The sequence below is a fragment of the Pygocentrus nattereri genome, chromosome 10, assembly GCF_015220715.1.
Source record: "Pygocentrus nattereri isolate fPygNat1 chromosome 10, fPygNat1.pri, whole genome shotgun sequence".
Lineage (NCBI taxonomy): Eukaryota > Metazoa > Chordata > Actinopteri > Characiformes > Serrasalmidae > Pygocentrus > Pygocentrus nattereri.
In genome coordinates this window covers 12,167,444-12,183,590 of record NC_051220.1, presented here as the reverse complement: position 1 = coordinate 12,183,590, position 16,147 = coordinate 12,167,444, and the positions used below count along the sequence as shown (strand labels likewise).

The following is a 16,147-nucleotide window of genomic DNA, read 5'->3' as shown; positions in this document are numbered from 1 at the left end:
CTACACTATACCAAAATTAAAGGCCCCTTGGGACAATTTTTTTTTAGAATTCCACAATGGAAAACACCTTGTTTTAACAAAACATGTGGGTGTGGCTTTGGAAATCACTCCTTTTGAGCATGGTGCATTTTGAAGTTTCTCCAGCAGGGGGCAGACAACTCACCATGAACACACACCAGAAGGAGCTCATGAATGCTTCCTATCTATTAAAATGTGAAGTAGTTTTCAAAAGAGGTGATGTTAGGTTAATCTGTATTATTGATACATAATTTTTATTAAATTATTTAATGTTTTTTTAAACTAGAAAAAGAAGAGAAAGTAACTCTAAGCTGTTGTGGACTGCATGCATTGTTTGGGTAGGAGGGCGATATAATCGATAATGGTGACTTTTTTAAACTAGAAAGCTTTTGCTTTCTGTCCCTCTAATATCAACCACTCAACTCTACTTCTTCAGATTTGAGCCATTATCACCTAAACTGGCATCAGTAAAGCTTCTGTTAGTCAGAATCGCAGCTGTTCTGTGACAAACAGAGCAGACAGCATGCTAGCTAAGCTAATGCTAACCAGGTACTCTTTCCTGGTTATCAGCCCCGTTTAACCATTAGACATTTGTTCAGACTGAAGCTTTTACGTTTACTGAATGTTGGATTTAAAATCGTGAGGTGATGTCATTTAGTTGGTGTAATTGATTTGAGTGGACTGAAGTAATAAAGTAATGCGGCAACTAATTAATAGACTAACCTGTTGGATAGATAGATAAATAGATAGATAGATAGATAGATAGATAGATAGATAGATAGATAGATAGATAAATAGATAGATAGATAGATAGATAGATAGATAGATAGATAGATAGATAGATAGATTTTAATGCACAAATGACTGTTTTCAATACAGTATTTATTAACATAAACATACTGGGGAATAATAAAACAAGATTTGCTCTGTATAAAAGCACATTTTATGTTTTAAATTGATATTTTCCAATAAATTGAACTGAATAAAAAAGATGCCATATTTCAGTTCTCTGTACAGGTGTAAAGTGTAAACACATTTTCACTTGGAAAATTAATGAAACATGACATGAATCAAAGTTAAATACACATAGAAAATGATAAATAACACATTATTTAGAAATAATTATTTATGAGTATTGATCAGTAACTCTAAACATATATTGATTTATGAGTAATTAATCATTTATGAGTATCAGCAATACTCAGGTTTATCAGTGTATAATCATTTATCAATATTTAATGACTTATCAGTATTTAATCATTTGTGAGTATTTATCCAGTATTTAAATAGTTATCAGTATTTTTCAATATTTAATCTTGTTTTATTTTATATTAAGTCATTTTTTAGTATTTATTTTTAATGATGTACCAATAATTAACCATTTTTGAGTATCAGTATTTAATGATTTATCAGGATTTAATCATTTATGAGCATTGGAAAGCATATTATTGTTTCAGTATTAATAATTTTATTATAGTATCATATTTGTATAATATATAATAGTATTTATCAGCATTTAGTGATTTAACCTCTTTTATCATTTATAAGTATCTATAAATGATAAATCACTTATAAGTCATTTATACGTATATATCAATATTTAATCCTTTACCAGTATTTTATCATCATTTTGGTACTTTTTAGTGATCGCTAATCATTTATCACTGTTTAAGCATTTATGCTTATTAGTATCAAATAACTTATTGGTATTGAATCATTTAGTAATTAATCATTTATCAGTATTTTGTGATTTTATTTGTGATTAATCAATATTTAGTAATGTATTAGCATTCTAGCTGTATTTAATAATGGATCAATAGCTATCAGTATTTAATCATTTACGAGTATTTATGAGTATGTAATTATTTATTAGCATTATGTGTGTATTTAATCATAGATTAGTATTTATCAGCCTTTAATCCTTTAATCCTTAATCCTAATCGATGTGTGTGAGCTTTTCATCATGTATCAATATTTAATGTTTTATTAGTATTCGATCAGGACTGTAGTGCTTTACAGTGTTTCATTCATTTTCTGGGTATTTTTAATGCTTCATTAGTATTAATGAACCTTTATTTACTCCTTTTATCAGTATTTAACCCCGCTGTGATGTTTTTTTTTTCTTCTGATGACGCGCAACTGTAACAGTATCCTCTTCATCTGATTGGCTTCGATCTCTGTACGTCAGCCCAGAGCCGCGTCCTATTGGCACTCCCTGCGCCCCTCACCTCCCCTCCTCGGCGCTGATTGGTTAGCCAGTCCTCCCTCGTTCCTGCCTGCAGCCAATGAGCACGCGGCGTGTCGCTCTCGGCGGCTCGCGCAGGAACGGCGCCGCTAGCCCAGCTCAGCTCAGCGCAGCGCAGTCAGTCACGAGGAGGAGAGCGCGGCGAGAGCGCGAGAAGTGGCCACTACGCTGATAAGCTGAAGAGATTTTTAAGAACAGCAGTCCGTTACGAACAGACTTCAACGGCTTAACAGATACAAACAATAACGGCCCTTTTCTACCTGGAAGGCGGAAAGCCGAGGGATTTGTTTTTTTTTGTTGTTGTTTTTCTTTCTTTCCTTCTTTCTCTCGCCGGAGAGAGGATCGGCCGCGCTCGGCTGTGTTCGGCTGTGTTCGCCCCGCGAAGCCGCGAAGATGATGGTGGGGGAGATGGAGGTGAAGGAGAGACCGAGGCCGAGCCCCGACTACCTGATGCAGCTTCTGAACGAGAAGAAGCTGATGAGCAGCCTGCCGAACCTCTGCGGCATCTTCACACACCTGGAGAGACTGCTGGACGAAGGTAAAGGAGATTAAAAACACGCTGGGGATAGCGAGTATGCGTGTGTGAGAGAGAGAGCGCGAGTGTGGCTGAGCCAGCGCGAGCCCAGCCGAGAGGCGGCAAAGAGTCAAAACTCTCCTCAACAACAACAACTTTGTGCTAAAATCACCACTTTGACCACTTTTGTCGCATTTTTCACAGGAAATCGACACTTTTCCACCCCAGGATTGACCCACATTCGCTAAACATGGGTCGTTTCAAAGTTTCACACAAACAGCGAAAAGTTTTACCTCGGCTTCTCGTTTAACTTTTGACGTTCCACCTTAAATGGTGCAGTAGTTACATTCAAGAGCCTCGGGCGCTTGAATGCAAGTGCTGCGCCATTTAAGGTGGAACGCTGAAGTCGAACGAGAGGCTGGCGTTAGCATGGTTAGCACCCAGCTAGACGTAGTAACGTTACAGACGAAACATTTGTGACCTCAGATCACACTTTCTAAAGGAAATCTGAGCGAGCTGCCCTCTTATTCTTTAACTTGCATCGACACAAAATACTTATAAATATTAAAAACCGTAGCAAAAGCGAGCGTTTGAACGTAAAGTTTGTTTTCTGTACTCGCTGTTAGCCAGCTATCCTAACTAGCCACTAATTTTCGAACTTTTTTCCACTTCTCTTGCTCACATTTTGGCTTCATTTTTGTTGTTTATGGTGTTAAATGGCTTAGTTAAACTTGAGGTAGTCGCTTTATGTTCGAGCAGATTAAGCTATTTCAGTACACGCACTTTAAGACGGTTCCTCAGAGGTTCCTCAGCAAACGCAGAGGTTCTCTTTCTGTATATGACCATTTCGTACGTTACGTGGTTCTTTGTGTGGTGAGGTAGTGCTATCCAGCACCAAAAAGGTGTATTGAGACATTCCCCATCAATCCGAAGAAGTATTTCATCAAGCAGGGAATCATTAAGCATGCCAACGGTTCTAACTAGAACTCGTGCTTCTTAACAGAACCATTGCTTTTACTTTAATTGTGTAGGAAATAAATAAACTGAGCAGGCTAGAGGTGGGCGATATGGCCAAAATATCAATATACTTTATCACGATATGTGATATTTATCTTTTTTATGATGTCTAAGTAAAATACTACCAAAGACTATGAATATGATTACTTGTATTTAATATTTCCCACACTAATTCCGATCAGACTTGACCGATAAAAAAGAGCTTAATCAAGCGGGGACTTGGGAAATGTTATGTACTGACGATATCCACGATATGCTCAGAAAGCCATGGTGTGATGCAAGTTATCGTGATAATGATAAATACCGTCGTATTGCCCAGCACTATGATAAGAGAGCCTGTTTTATTGAATTTACAGCAGCAGTCTGAAATATTGAATATGAATTATTTTATTTATAGTTATGTGGTCATTTTTAAATATAGCACTATTTTTGTCTTGTCAAATTGATCTCATGTCACAAAAAGTATGTGATGTGAAAACTTCTTGAAGTGCTGTGGTATTAGATTTGTGTATCACCCACCTCTACAATCTAAAAATGTGAATCTAGTTATTTGTATTCAACATTTCACACACTAAATCCCGATAAACAGGACCAGCTAAGCCTTCTTTTTAATCAGACGGGCAGTTGGGAAATGTTTTTACGTACTGATATCCATGTTATTCTTAGAAAGGCATACTGTGATGTAATTTATCACAATAATGATAAACGCGGTCACATTGCCCGGCTCTACTAAGCTGCAAGAAATGAAGGGATTGTACTCCAGATTTAAGAGTATTTTCGTTTTTCTCATAGCTGAAGGAATTTGGAGCAGAAGTGCATGTGTTGCAATGCGCCCTGAGGGCTTTGTGTGCTCGCAGCTGTGGACAAAGAGAGCACTGGCCTAATTTTTATTGCTTGAATGTATTGTCTACATAACAAGGGTTCTGTGCTTGCGTTCGTTCCGAAGGGATTCGTCATTCCTAAAAATTTCTCCGCTATGCATGCATATTCCAGTATGTCCCGTTGTAATATGCATGTTTTGTTCCGAAGGGATTCCGGTCATTCCTCCTTAATGTGCTGTGCGTGGATGCACATCACACTGTGCATTGGTATTCCATTCTGACATGCATTGGGATCCACACATATGCGTGCATTCCTATATATTTTGTGTTTATATTTATTTTATTGCAGTTACTAGTTGCACTAGTTTGCGTGTTGGAATACCACAGTCGTCCCTGTCCAAGCTTCTTTGACCCCTGGCTCGACCCTGGCCTTCAGCCTGGTCTTTTTGGACGTTTTCTGCTCTTTCTTTAGAAGGTTGCGTCAAAACTGGGCCTTTTTTCCGTCTGTAATTGGAGAACGCTCGAGCGCGCAACTTTCCCCCAGGCGTCGTTTAGATCGCCTCTGGGCTTCATCTTCACCCCAAAAATACCGTCTGACAGCAGGTCCCTTTCTGTGAAAGCTATATCAACCGCTGTGACAGCACTCCAGGATGGCTGCGGTTGGCGTGCTGCTGCGGCGCTGTCCGTGTCGTAGGTTTTTCCTCTTGTGTGACCCTAAAGCTGTTGCAATGCAGGCTAGACATCATTGTTTAAACTTTTAAACTGGTTTGGTTTGCGTGGGCACATGCCTTTACGCTTGCATAGAATTTGAGCCCTCTGAGTGAGTTATTGTTTTGTTTATTTGGGATTTTTGTTCTTGTTTGTTTCTTACTGTATGTATATGTTTACATATACACTACATTTTTTATGTTTACATTTTTTTGTTTTTGATATAATTTGAAAATGCCTGTGGTTCTTTACATTGTAGATAAAATTCTTGATGAATGGATTAAAAGAAACAGCTGAAAATTACTTGGGAAAATGTTCTGGTTCCACTGACTTACACTGAAAGTAAACTAGGTTTTTTCCTTCTTCTCCAGTTACCATTTTGGAGATTTTAGGTTTTGATGATGATGATAAGGTCTTAAGATTAGTGCAACAAAACCCTCATCCCCTTTGGCATGATGATTTGGCAACTTTTTTTTTCTTCTTTCAATTTAATCATCAAAATAATTGATAGATTACTCAATTAATAGTGCTAACAGTTGCCATAGCACCCAAGTCAGAATTAAATATCACTAACTTGTTCTTTTATTTTCCAATAGCAGAGCTTCTGGTTGGCTTTAACAGCCGTGTGTGTGTTAGATGCCTTTTGGAGGCCCATTCTGGTGGCAGGGTGAGAGATCTCTCATGCAGCTGTTCTCTTTAACGCCAAACAATGAGCTCTTGGTTCCTGCCGTGTATGTGGAACAGTCCTGTAGGTGTTTACTTGCACTTTGGACTTCAGGAGCTTTAATCTGCAACCCCCCACCCTGAAACACAGGCTTCCCTCTTTGTCTGGACAAATCACAGCCACCGAGGTGCGAATCACTGCTCTGATGTGCTGTGCTTTGCCTCGTTTGCATACTGATTTGACTATGTAAATGAGGACGGCAGGTTGGTGTGAGCAGGCCATGTAACGGTGCAGCCAGTGCGGGTTACCTGGAGAGCAGAGTGACTGTGTGAGAGGAGGCAGAGGGCTGTGCTTGGTGGTGTGATCTCTCTCTCTCTCTCTCTCTCTCTCTCTCTATCTCTATCTCTATCTCTATCTCTCTCTCCTCTGTAATTTAGCCATGATTCAGCTGCTGTCTGGAGCATTTCAAGTGGCCATTTGCTCACTGTGACCCAACAGCTGCTTGGGCTGGCCGCCGTTACAGCGGTGCTGAAATCACTTCACCAGTTGGTACTGCAGGAATTCAGATTTGAGAACTAAGAACATTCTCAAAAATCTGGTTCTAGAATTTTCAGTCACTGAAATTAAAAAATGGCAAAAAACACCATGAACAACTTTCAGTAATTTATCCATAAAGCTTACAGTCTTAAAGATGGTTCTTCAAGGGTTCCTTAATAAACAGTTGTTCTATACAGACCCATGAACGCTCAAAAACTGTTTCCATGCTTAAATGGTTCTTTGGACAGTGAAATGGTTCTTCAGATTGATGTTGAATGTGTTGTACATGATTTTTATGTTTATAACAGGAACGGAATCCTTTTTGGTGCCATATAGAACCATTGTCAAAAATGTGCTGTATAGAACCATACGCAACTTATTCATCATCAATTTAATTAAACTTTTCTCCATGCAGAGAACCCTGTGATCATGCAAAGGTTTCTTTGAGTGTTCATGATTCTATATATATATCAGCTTACTAAAGAACTCTTGAAGAATCATCATTTTTAGGAGTGTAGAGTGCAAACTAGTTATTGTTCTTCAGTGAGTTTGAAGAAAAGTTCTCAGGCTTTGGAACAGAAACTGTTCTAGAGTTTGTCAGTCTTCAGAAACTACATTCTAGAGTTTTCAGTCTTGTGAAAGGAAATCGTATTCTCTTTCAACGTCTGAGGGAAGGGTTCATAAAATGTTGATGGTTCTCAATCATACGTTACAGAGAGCAGATATTGATCCAGGTGTTAATTAGGTTGGAGTAAAGTTAGTTTATCTTTAAACTCCAGTGCACTTCAGTTTGCATTTGTGAAAACAGCACTCACTCACTCACACCACTCACCCACACACACACCACTCACTCACACACACCACTCACTCACTCACACCACTCATACCTTTGACTTAAACGACCTGTGTGTGCAGCTGTTTCCATGGTGAAAGAAAGCCGACACCTCATGCTGTCCCCTGCTCTGACCTCCATGCTGGGCAGCTGCTCGCCACTCTGCATTTAGCTCCATGTGTAGAGGAGTAGAGGTCACCCTATACGCTTTAAACTGTACTAATGGCATTAGCATTAGCACCATGCTAAGTCAGACCCAGTGAGTGGTTTATGCACAGTAACTTAAGCATGACCTGATGTGATCGCTCACTTAGCTGAACTTTGTAAGGCCAAAGTTGAGCCCATCTTCGGTAATAAAACACCTTAAAAAGATCTTCAGTCGGTGCACCAGATCAGCCGGCATATCATCCATTGCTAACATAGCCGAGAGAAGAATTGGGGAGAGAGAGAGAGAGAGAATGGAGAGAGAGAGAATGGAGAGAGAGAGAATGGAGAGAGAGAGAATGGAGAGAGAGAGAATGGAGAGAGAGAGAATGGAGAGAGAGAGAATGGAGAGAGAGAGAGAGAGAAGCTTTAGAGCTGAGCTGTGAGATACTGAAGGAGGAGTGGGGCTGATTGGCTGAGTGTGTGGTGAGTGTGGAGGTTAGAGACGGAGCCTCGGGCTCAGATCGCTGGCAGTGCTGTGTACACACACACACACACACACACACACACACACAGAGGGGAACCTGCTTTATAATCTCCTCGCTCGTCCTAAAAACCTCCCTAGATGCCACTTACACGGCGGAATTTAATTAACTACTGACATCAGAGGAGCAGGAGAGTGGACCTCTCTCTCTCTCTCTCTCTCTCTCTCTCTCTCTCTCTCTCTCTCTCTCCTCCCATGTGTCTCCCCATTTCTCTCACTTTCTTTTCATTCTCCTTTCTTTTTCTTCCTCTCTTCTTTCACTCTCTTGCTCATCCCTTCTTTCTGTCCTTCTTATCTTTTCTTTGTCTCCTTTCTATCTATCTTACTGTTTCTATTTCTCTGCTTCCTTTCTTTCTCCCACATTCTTCTGTCTTTTCTTTCTTTTTTTCCTTTTCTATTTTCTCGTTCACTTCTCCTTTTTCTTTCTCCCTTCCTTCTCATTCTCTCCTTTCTTCTTTCTTTTTTTCATCTCTTCCTTCTACCCTTTCTTTTGTATCTTTTCTTTCCCTCTACCCCTTTTTCTTCCTTAACACTCTCTCTGTTTATCCCCCTCCCTCTCTCCCTCTCTCTCTCTCTCTCTTTCTGTCTGTGTGTGTGTTGTGTGGATGGCAGGATGTGGTTGGCAGGGTTATCGCGGGGACACAGGGACGCCTGTCGTTTTATTTATTTATTTGTTTATTTCCCCTCTCTGTCTTTCATGGTGGTGTGTGTTTGCCATTGGATGTCTCTCTCTCTCACTTGCTGTGTGTGTGTGTGTGTGTCAGGTTGGCCCCCAGTTGGCTTCTCTTGTGCAGCCCCCTGATAAAGCTGTCTGTTGGTGAGAATGTGGTATCAGGGGTTTCCCTCCGGTAAGCGCAGGGGCTCCTTATCTCCTACAGGCCGGTCTCTGGACGTGTCTCTGATGCTGTTAGTGGCACGACGTAGACGAAACAACAGTATCGTGATTATGTGGCTGTATATTGCAATTTCTGTGCAACGTTCTGCACCTCGCGTTTCATCTGAAATGGAAGTGAGAGTTAAAATTCCACAATTTTTCCTCAACCTTTCTCCATAAGTGTTTGAGGTCTAAACAGTGATTCAGAGTGGTTTGGTATGAAATGGTTCGGATGTCTTTACAATGGTGGTGATAGGAACCAGGGGTCATCATGGCTACAACACAAGTATAAACATTTTATTTACTATCCAAAATCACCAGTGAACCTACACGTGTCTAAGCGCATGATTAAAAAACAAAAATCATAAGGAATATTGATGATTTATTTATTTATTTATTTTTTTTAAAAAAAAGGAAAATCTGAAAAGTTTTACTGGGGAGCTTTAAGAGATGGATGTCTGATTCCCATCACTACCACTGTGAGCAACTCTGACCTAGGTAAGTATCTCTAGAACAGAGCGTTTCACACCAAACCACTTTGAACAACTTCAGAAACTTTTATGCAGAAATTTCGATTTTAATAGGCAGTTTGTCCTCCTTTGCTGCATTAACAGTCTCTACTCTTCTGGAAAGGCTTTGCACTAGATGTTGAACATAGCTGTGAGTATGTGGTTGCGTAGTTAGTTCATGGAACTGATGTTTGATAGTCAGTTCTGGATCATTGTTACTCATCCCGAAGGTATTGGCTAGAGCTCCATCACTCCAGAGAACACAGTTCCACTGCTCCACAGCCCAATGGTGGGAGGCCTCAATACCCCTCAAGCCCATGTTTCACTGTTTCACTTTACTTACTTATTTTTTTTTGTCAGACCATTTGGTTGAGTGTTAAAGCTGTTTTTAAGCCTGGGACTGGTCCAGAGAATCAATCTCTGGTCCTCCTGAAATCTGTGGTCTAGGTTTTGCTTCTATTAAACTCTGGATCTGCTGTGTGTGTTGCACTGCCGGATTGGTTCATTTTGGTCAGAGAGTTTTTAGCCCTATTGGAGCTGGATTAGTTTCAACAGAAGTCTGGTAATGTAACCTGTGCATTGATTGGCTGATTCGTACAGGATAAAGGATCCCAAAATTACTTCAAATGGCCCAGATCAGAACATCATTGTCTGGCACAACAGGTGCCACACCTCCAAACAATAGCAACAATAAATGACTTAGACTAGCATTGGGCTAGTAAATTGGGATAATTTAACTCACCAGATGCCGCACAGACACTTGACGACACTGCCTTGCGAGAGGAGCTTTCAGGATTTCGTTTTCCTTCTCTGTAGGAATTCGCCCAACACCAAAAACCTGAATTCTGGTTTTGTTATGAACTTGAGGATTAGGATTCAAACTGACTTCTGTTTTAGCTGTTAGCCTCGTCTTCAGGTCACAAAAAAGAAAATAAGTCAGGCGCCACCTGACTATTACCCCCTGACGTTACCCCGTTTTGTCTGTGTATTCAAGCAGGACTTCTCTTACTGAGGAGCTCAGAGTTTGGAGAATTGTAATTCATTCCGGATTTATCATCGCAGACTGCAAAAACTAGTCATTGCTGATTCACACTGGATTAAAATCAGATCTCTCAAATAACAGCGCCTCCCCAGCTCATACTAATCTTGCTCAAATAGGGTCGTTCACACAAATCAAACAGGGTGAATAAAACAATGCTGCATTTCACTGTCTGAAAACTGTTTGCCGTCACTTACACACACGCTCAAATTAGTTTAATCGTTTGGTTTGTGCTGGTGCGTATCTGTGGCGATTATAAAGCTGTGTCAGCAGTGGGTGACCTTAAAAAGAGCCTGAACTCACTCGTTAACTGAGCAGTGTGGATACCTCTGGACAGAGAGTTGGCTAGCAGTTGGTTTCCTAACATGTTTCACAACAGGCTAGTGTCAGGATGTTGCAATGTCTCTGACCACACTCCAACCCCCCTCCTTTGGAGGAGGAAGCCACGCCCGGCTAGGACGGAAAGAGTGGCGCAGTGTGCTACAGAGCCGAAGCTCTGTCTGCGGCGGTGTAAGTGCTCGCTCCTAGCGCCTCGTGCTGCCTTTTCATTAACTCTAATGCGGCCGTGAGAGGCCGTCTGTGAGTGCAGTGTTTATCCCCTTCTGCACCCCTCACCCCTACGCTTCGCACTCGCTCTGCAAATCCTGAGGAAGGGCCTCGCCCGTTTGCATTCCACAGCTGCCTGGAATAACTCCGCACCCCCTTTCGCTCTCTTTTGCTCTCTCTCTTGCTCTTGCTCACTGACTGACTGACTGTAGTGTTTGTTTGTTCTGTAACCACTGTTTAATTCTATTTCCGTGTGTTGTGGTTTGTTTTGAAACCAAAAAGAGGAATGAGCTCATTCTCCAGCTCTCCTGCTCTCCTCTTACTTCTGTCCATCTCTCTCGCTCTCTCTCGCTCTCTCTCGCTCTCTCTCTCTCGCTCTCTCTCGCTCTCTCTCGCTCTCTCTCGCTCTCTCTCGCTCTCTCTCGCTCTCTCTCGCTCTCGCTCGCTCTCTCTCGCTCGCTCTCGCTCGCTCGCGCTCGCTCGCTCTCTCTCGCTCTCTCTCGCTCTCTCTCTCTCGCTCGTTTTCTTTCTTCCTTTCTTTCTTGCCCTTTTTCTCTCACTCTGCATGCTGCCGAATTTACTGCAGGATACACTCCTGAAAAAGATGGTTCTTCAAGGGTTCTTTAGTAAAGCTAATAGTTCTATATAGAAACATGAACCTTCAGACAGCCATTTTCATGCTTATGTGGTTCTCTGCTTGGTGAAGCAGTTCTTCAGTTTGATAGAGAATGTGCTGTATGTGGTTCTACAAAGCACCAAAAAAGATTCTGCTATTGTTGACGTCAGAAAAGAAGTATTTTTCTATATAGAACCTCATGACATGAGTTTTTGGAGTGAAAAATTATGGTAAAAGGAATTGATATTCTCGAGTCTCGATTTTTGACCAGACAGTTTAGAACGGGTTCTCAACTGGAACCGATCCTCGATTCCCATCTCTGTTCTAATCAAGTTAGTATCAGGTAGTGTAAACTCAGTTTAAGAGAAAATATTGTTTTTGTTCAGGTGTAACAGCTGAGTGCTCTTACCTGCCTTGCCACTTCAGGGTAAATAAGGCAACACATCTTCCAAATGTGCCTCGGAGAGGTACCTTGCGGAAATGACGCCTGTGTATTTATGGAGGAAAGTGTCAGGAGGCGATCTGTACTAGGTAAAGTAAATAAATGATATAATGATATAATGTAAAGGGTATAATAAAAATGGTCAATAGCATATGTAGCAGCAATATAAATACATGCAAATAATGTAAAAACAAATAAGATCAAAAGAAATGATCAATTGTGTTGCAGTGCACTTTGACAACCTACTGAAAACTACGAAACACACAAAAATAATACATAAAAATAAATGAACAAAAAAGTGGGCTTTTAGGGAGGGGTGCTATAAAGGAAGGCAGGGAGCTGGATTTATCACACAAGACAAAACGAGAGCATTGTGAAACAGAATGCAGCACAATAATTGTTTTAACTTGATTATCTGGTCATAATCATTAGAAGCCAAAATCTTAATTAAAAATAAAATTAATCGCTCAGTCCTTCTCTGTACGCCTTTTGTTTTTGTTATAATTTTGAGCTTGTCTAGACTTCAAGACGTTTTACTGCTGCCACAGTTGTTTGCAAAAGTGTGAGAACTCTTGACCAATCGTGCAGACAGTTTTCCCTCACGACTCCATTGAAAACAATGGAATATCCTTTTTGCCGTCTCTGCCGTGTAAACGCAGCCCGTTCGTCCGCTGTGAGATGAGCTCACACCTCTCTTTCTCTTTAAGCTGTAGCTCGAGGCCTGTATATAGTGCATTGCTACGCTTTTAATAGTGATTGTAAATGTTTAATGTTAATGAGGGAGCTCAGAGGCTCATACTGTAAAATCTCCTCTTCTTGCATGCAAATTTAACATCGTTTCCAACATCGCCGCGCTGAGAACCTGACTTATCACCTTAAACGCTCTGGGAAACCACAGGAACCATCATAACCTGCTCAGATCCTGTCTGGACTGTTTGGTGTGGAGGATATTTTAAGCTGTTGTGGTGCAGGAAGCTCTATTGACCATATAGTTCTACATGTACAGACTGTAGTCCCTGTATTTCTCTGCAAACTTTGTTACCCTGTTCTTCAGTGGTCAGGTTCTCCACAGAGCAGGTGTTCTTTCAGTGGTAGTTGATTCTCAGCACTGTAGTGACACTGATGTGATCATGGTGTGTTGGTCTGTTGCGCTGGTCTGAGTGGATCAGACACAGCTGGAGGTTTTAAACACTTTCGTGTCAAGAACCAAAAACATCCAACCTATAGTGTCCAGTGGGCAGTGTCTTGTGGCCACTGATGAAGGAATAGGGGATAAGCAACACGAACTGTGCAGCAGTAGATGAGCTGGATCGTCTGAATGCTGCGTTAGTTTTGAAAGCAGTTAACAAAGAAATTAATAGAATAAAAGCGGCATAATCAAAAGTAGAAATGCAACAATAGCTGAAGTTATTTACCGGATCATTAATCAGTAAAAAAAAAAGTGATGAAGGATCTCGAGCCTCTCTTCCAACACACACAGTTCTATGTTACTGCGCTCATGAACCTCAGGGAAGGTGCTGCTGATTAATTTATGGATTAGATTTTGAATTGAATAATGTTTGGAGCACTCTGTCTGTCTGTGTCTGGCCTGTGGGTATTGTGTTTGACGTATGGGCTCTAGATATGTGTGTTATGGGCAGATGGAGTAAATGGGTGGAGAAGTTCTAGAGCAGTAATCAGTCAACCAGAGGAGAAACTGAGCAGAGTAAGTAGAGTTGATCACATGTGTCCATGTGACTGAGTTGACTGACTGTTTATCTCTGTGGGGGTGTGGGTGTGCAGCTTCTCTTATTCATGCTGTCTTTATTTGTTTAATCTTAAATCATCAGCATTCACAGTCTGGCCTTTATACGCTGATTTGCAAGCACTTTGTCCTGAGTTCTGGACAGTAAGGAGTGTGTTTGGCGATGGTGGTGTGTGTGTGATTGTGTTTTCATTGTCGCTGTTAGATGCAGCAGCAGCCCTGTTGTTGTAGGTGGAGATGATGTGAAATCAGTGAGCTTTGTTCAGAGGTCAGTGTGTTACTGTGTCTGCACTGCTGTCAGTCGACTGATTATACACCCTGAATAGATGGAGTTGGGAGAGAGAAGGAGAGAATGGAATGAGGGAGAGAGAGAGAGAGAGAGAGAGAGAGAGAGAGAATGGAGGGGGAAGAGAAAGTGAGTAAATGGAATGATGGAGGGAGAAAAAGAGTATGGAATGGAGAGGGGGGGGGCATGGAATGGAGAGGGGGGGAGCATGGAATGGAGAGGGGGGCAGAGGGAGAGAGTATGGAATGGAGAGGGGGGCAGAGGGAGAGAGTATGGAATGGAGAGGGGGGCAGAGGGAGAGAGTATGGAATGGAGAGGGGGGCAGAGGGAGAGAGCATGGAATGGAGAGGGGGGCAGAGGGAGAGAGCATGGAATGGAGAGGGGGGCAGAGGGAGAGAGCATGGAATGGAGAGGGGGGCAGAGGGAGAGAGCATGGAATGGAGAGGGGGGGAGCATGGAATGGAGAGGGGGGGAGCATGGAATGGAGAGGGGGGGGAGCATGGAATGGAGAGGGGGGAGAGGGAGAGAGTATGGAATGGAGAGGGGGGCAGAGGGAGAGAGCATGGAATGGAGAGGGGGGCAGAGGGAGAGAGCATGGAATGGAGAGGGGGGCAGAGGGAGAGAGCATGGAATGGAGAGGGGGGCAGAGGGAGAGAGCATGGAATGGAGAGGGGGGCAGAGGGAGAGAGCATGGAATGGAGAGGGGGGGAGAGGGAGAGAGCATGGAATGGAGAGGGGGGCAGAGGGAGAGAGCATGGAATGGAGAGGGGGGCAGAGGGAGAGAGCATGGAATGGAGAGGGGGGCAGAGGGAGAGAGCATGGAATGGAGAGGGGGGCAGAGGGAGAGAGCATGGAATGGAGAGGGGGGCAGAGGGAGAGAGCATGGAATGGAGAGGGGGGCAGAGGGAGAGAGCATGGAATGGAGAGGGGGGGGGCAGAGGGAGAGAGCATGGAATGGAGAGGGGGGGAGCATGGAATGGAGAGGGGGGAGAGGGAGAGAGTATGGAATGGAGAGGGGGGCAGAGGGAGAGAGTATGGAATGGAGAGGGGGGCAGAGGGAGAGAGTATGGAATGGAGAGGGGGGCAGAGGGAGAGAGTATGGAATGGAGAGGGGGGCAGAGGGAGAGAGTATGGAATGGAGAGGGGGGCAGAGGGAGAGAGTCTGGAATGGAGAGGGGGGCAGAGGGAGAGAGTCTGGAATGGAGAGGGGGGCAGAGGGAGAGAGTCTGGAATGGAGAGGGGGGCAGAGGGAGAGAGTCTGGAATGGAGAGGGGGGCAGAGGGAGAGAGTCTGGAATGGAGAGGGGGGCAGAGGGAGAGAGTCTGGAATGGAGAGGGGGGCAGAGGGAGAGAGTCTGGAATGGAGAGGGGGGCAGAGGGAGAGAGTCTGGAATGGAGAGGGGGGCAGAGGGAGAGAGTCTGGAATGGAGAGGGGGGCAGAGGGAGAGAGTCTGGAATGGAGAGGGGGGCAGAGGGAGAGAGTCTGGAATGGAGAGGGGGGCAGAGGGAGAGAGTCTGGAATGGAGAGGGGGGCAGAGGGAGAGAGTCTGGAATGGAGAGGGGGGGAGAGGGAGAGAGTCTGGAATGGAGAGGGGGGCAGAGGGAGAGAGTCTGGAATGGAGAGGGGGGCAGAGGGAGAGAGTCTGGAATGGAGAGGGGGGCAGAGGGAGAGAGTATGGAATGGAGAGGGGGGCAGAGGGAGAGAGTCTGGAATGGAGAGGGGGGCAGAGGGAGAGAGTCTGGAATGGAGAGGGGGGCAGAGGGAGAGAGTCTGGAATGGAGAGGGGGGCAGAGGGAGAGAGTCTGGAATGGAGAGGGGGGCAGAGGGAGAGAGTCTGGAATGGAGAGGGGGGCAGAGGGAGAGAGTATGGAATGGAGAGGGGGGCAGAGGGAGAGAGTCTGGAATGGAGAGGGGGGCAGAGGGAGAGAGTCTGGAATGGAGAGGGGGGCAGAGGGAGAGAGTCTGGAATGGAGAGGGGGGGAGAGGGAGAGAGTCTGGAATGGAGAGGGGGGGAGAGGGAGAGAGTCTGGAATGGAGAGGGGGGGAG

The 16,147-nt window shown here is 43.5% G+C and overlaps 1 protein-coding gene across 4 annotated transcripts in view; it reads left to right on the top strand.

Moving 5' to 3' along the window:
- Nucleotides 1-2,364: 2,364 nt before the first annotated feature.
- qkia (QKI, KH domain containing, RNA binding a) overlaps nt 2,365-16,147 on the top strand; it is a 111,468-nt gene continuing 97,685 nt past the window's right edge. For 2 of the 4 annotated variants that reach the window (XM_017685993.2, XM_017685994.2), the window contains exon 1: nt 2,366-2,801. In XM_017685993.2, the coding sequence (XP_017541482.1) occupies nt 2,657-2,801 (145 nt within the window). In that variant the 5' untranslated portion in view covers nt 2,366-2,656. Of the gene's footprint in view, nt 2,802-16,147 lie in introns of all 4 variants that reach the window. The other 2 variants (XM_017685991.2, XM_037541994.1) reach the window with 2 other exon arrangements.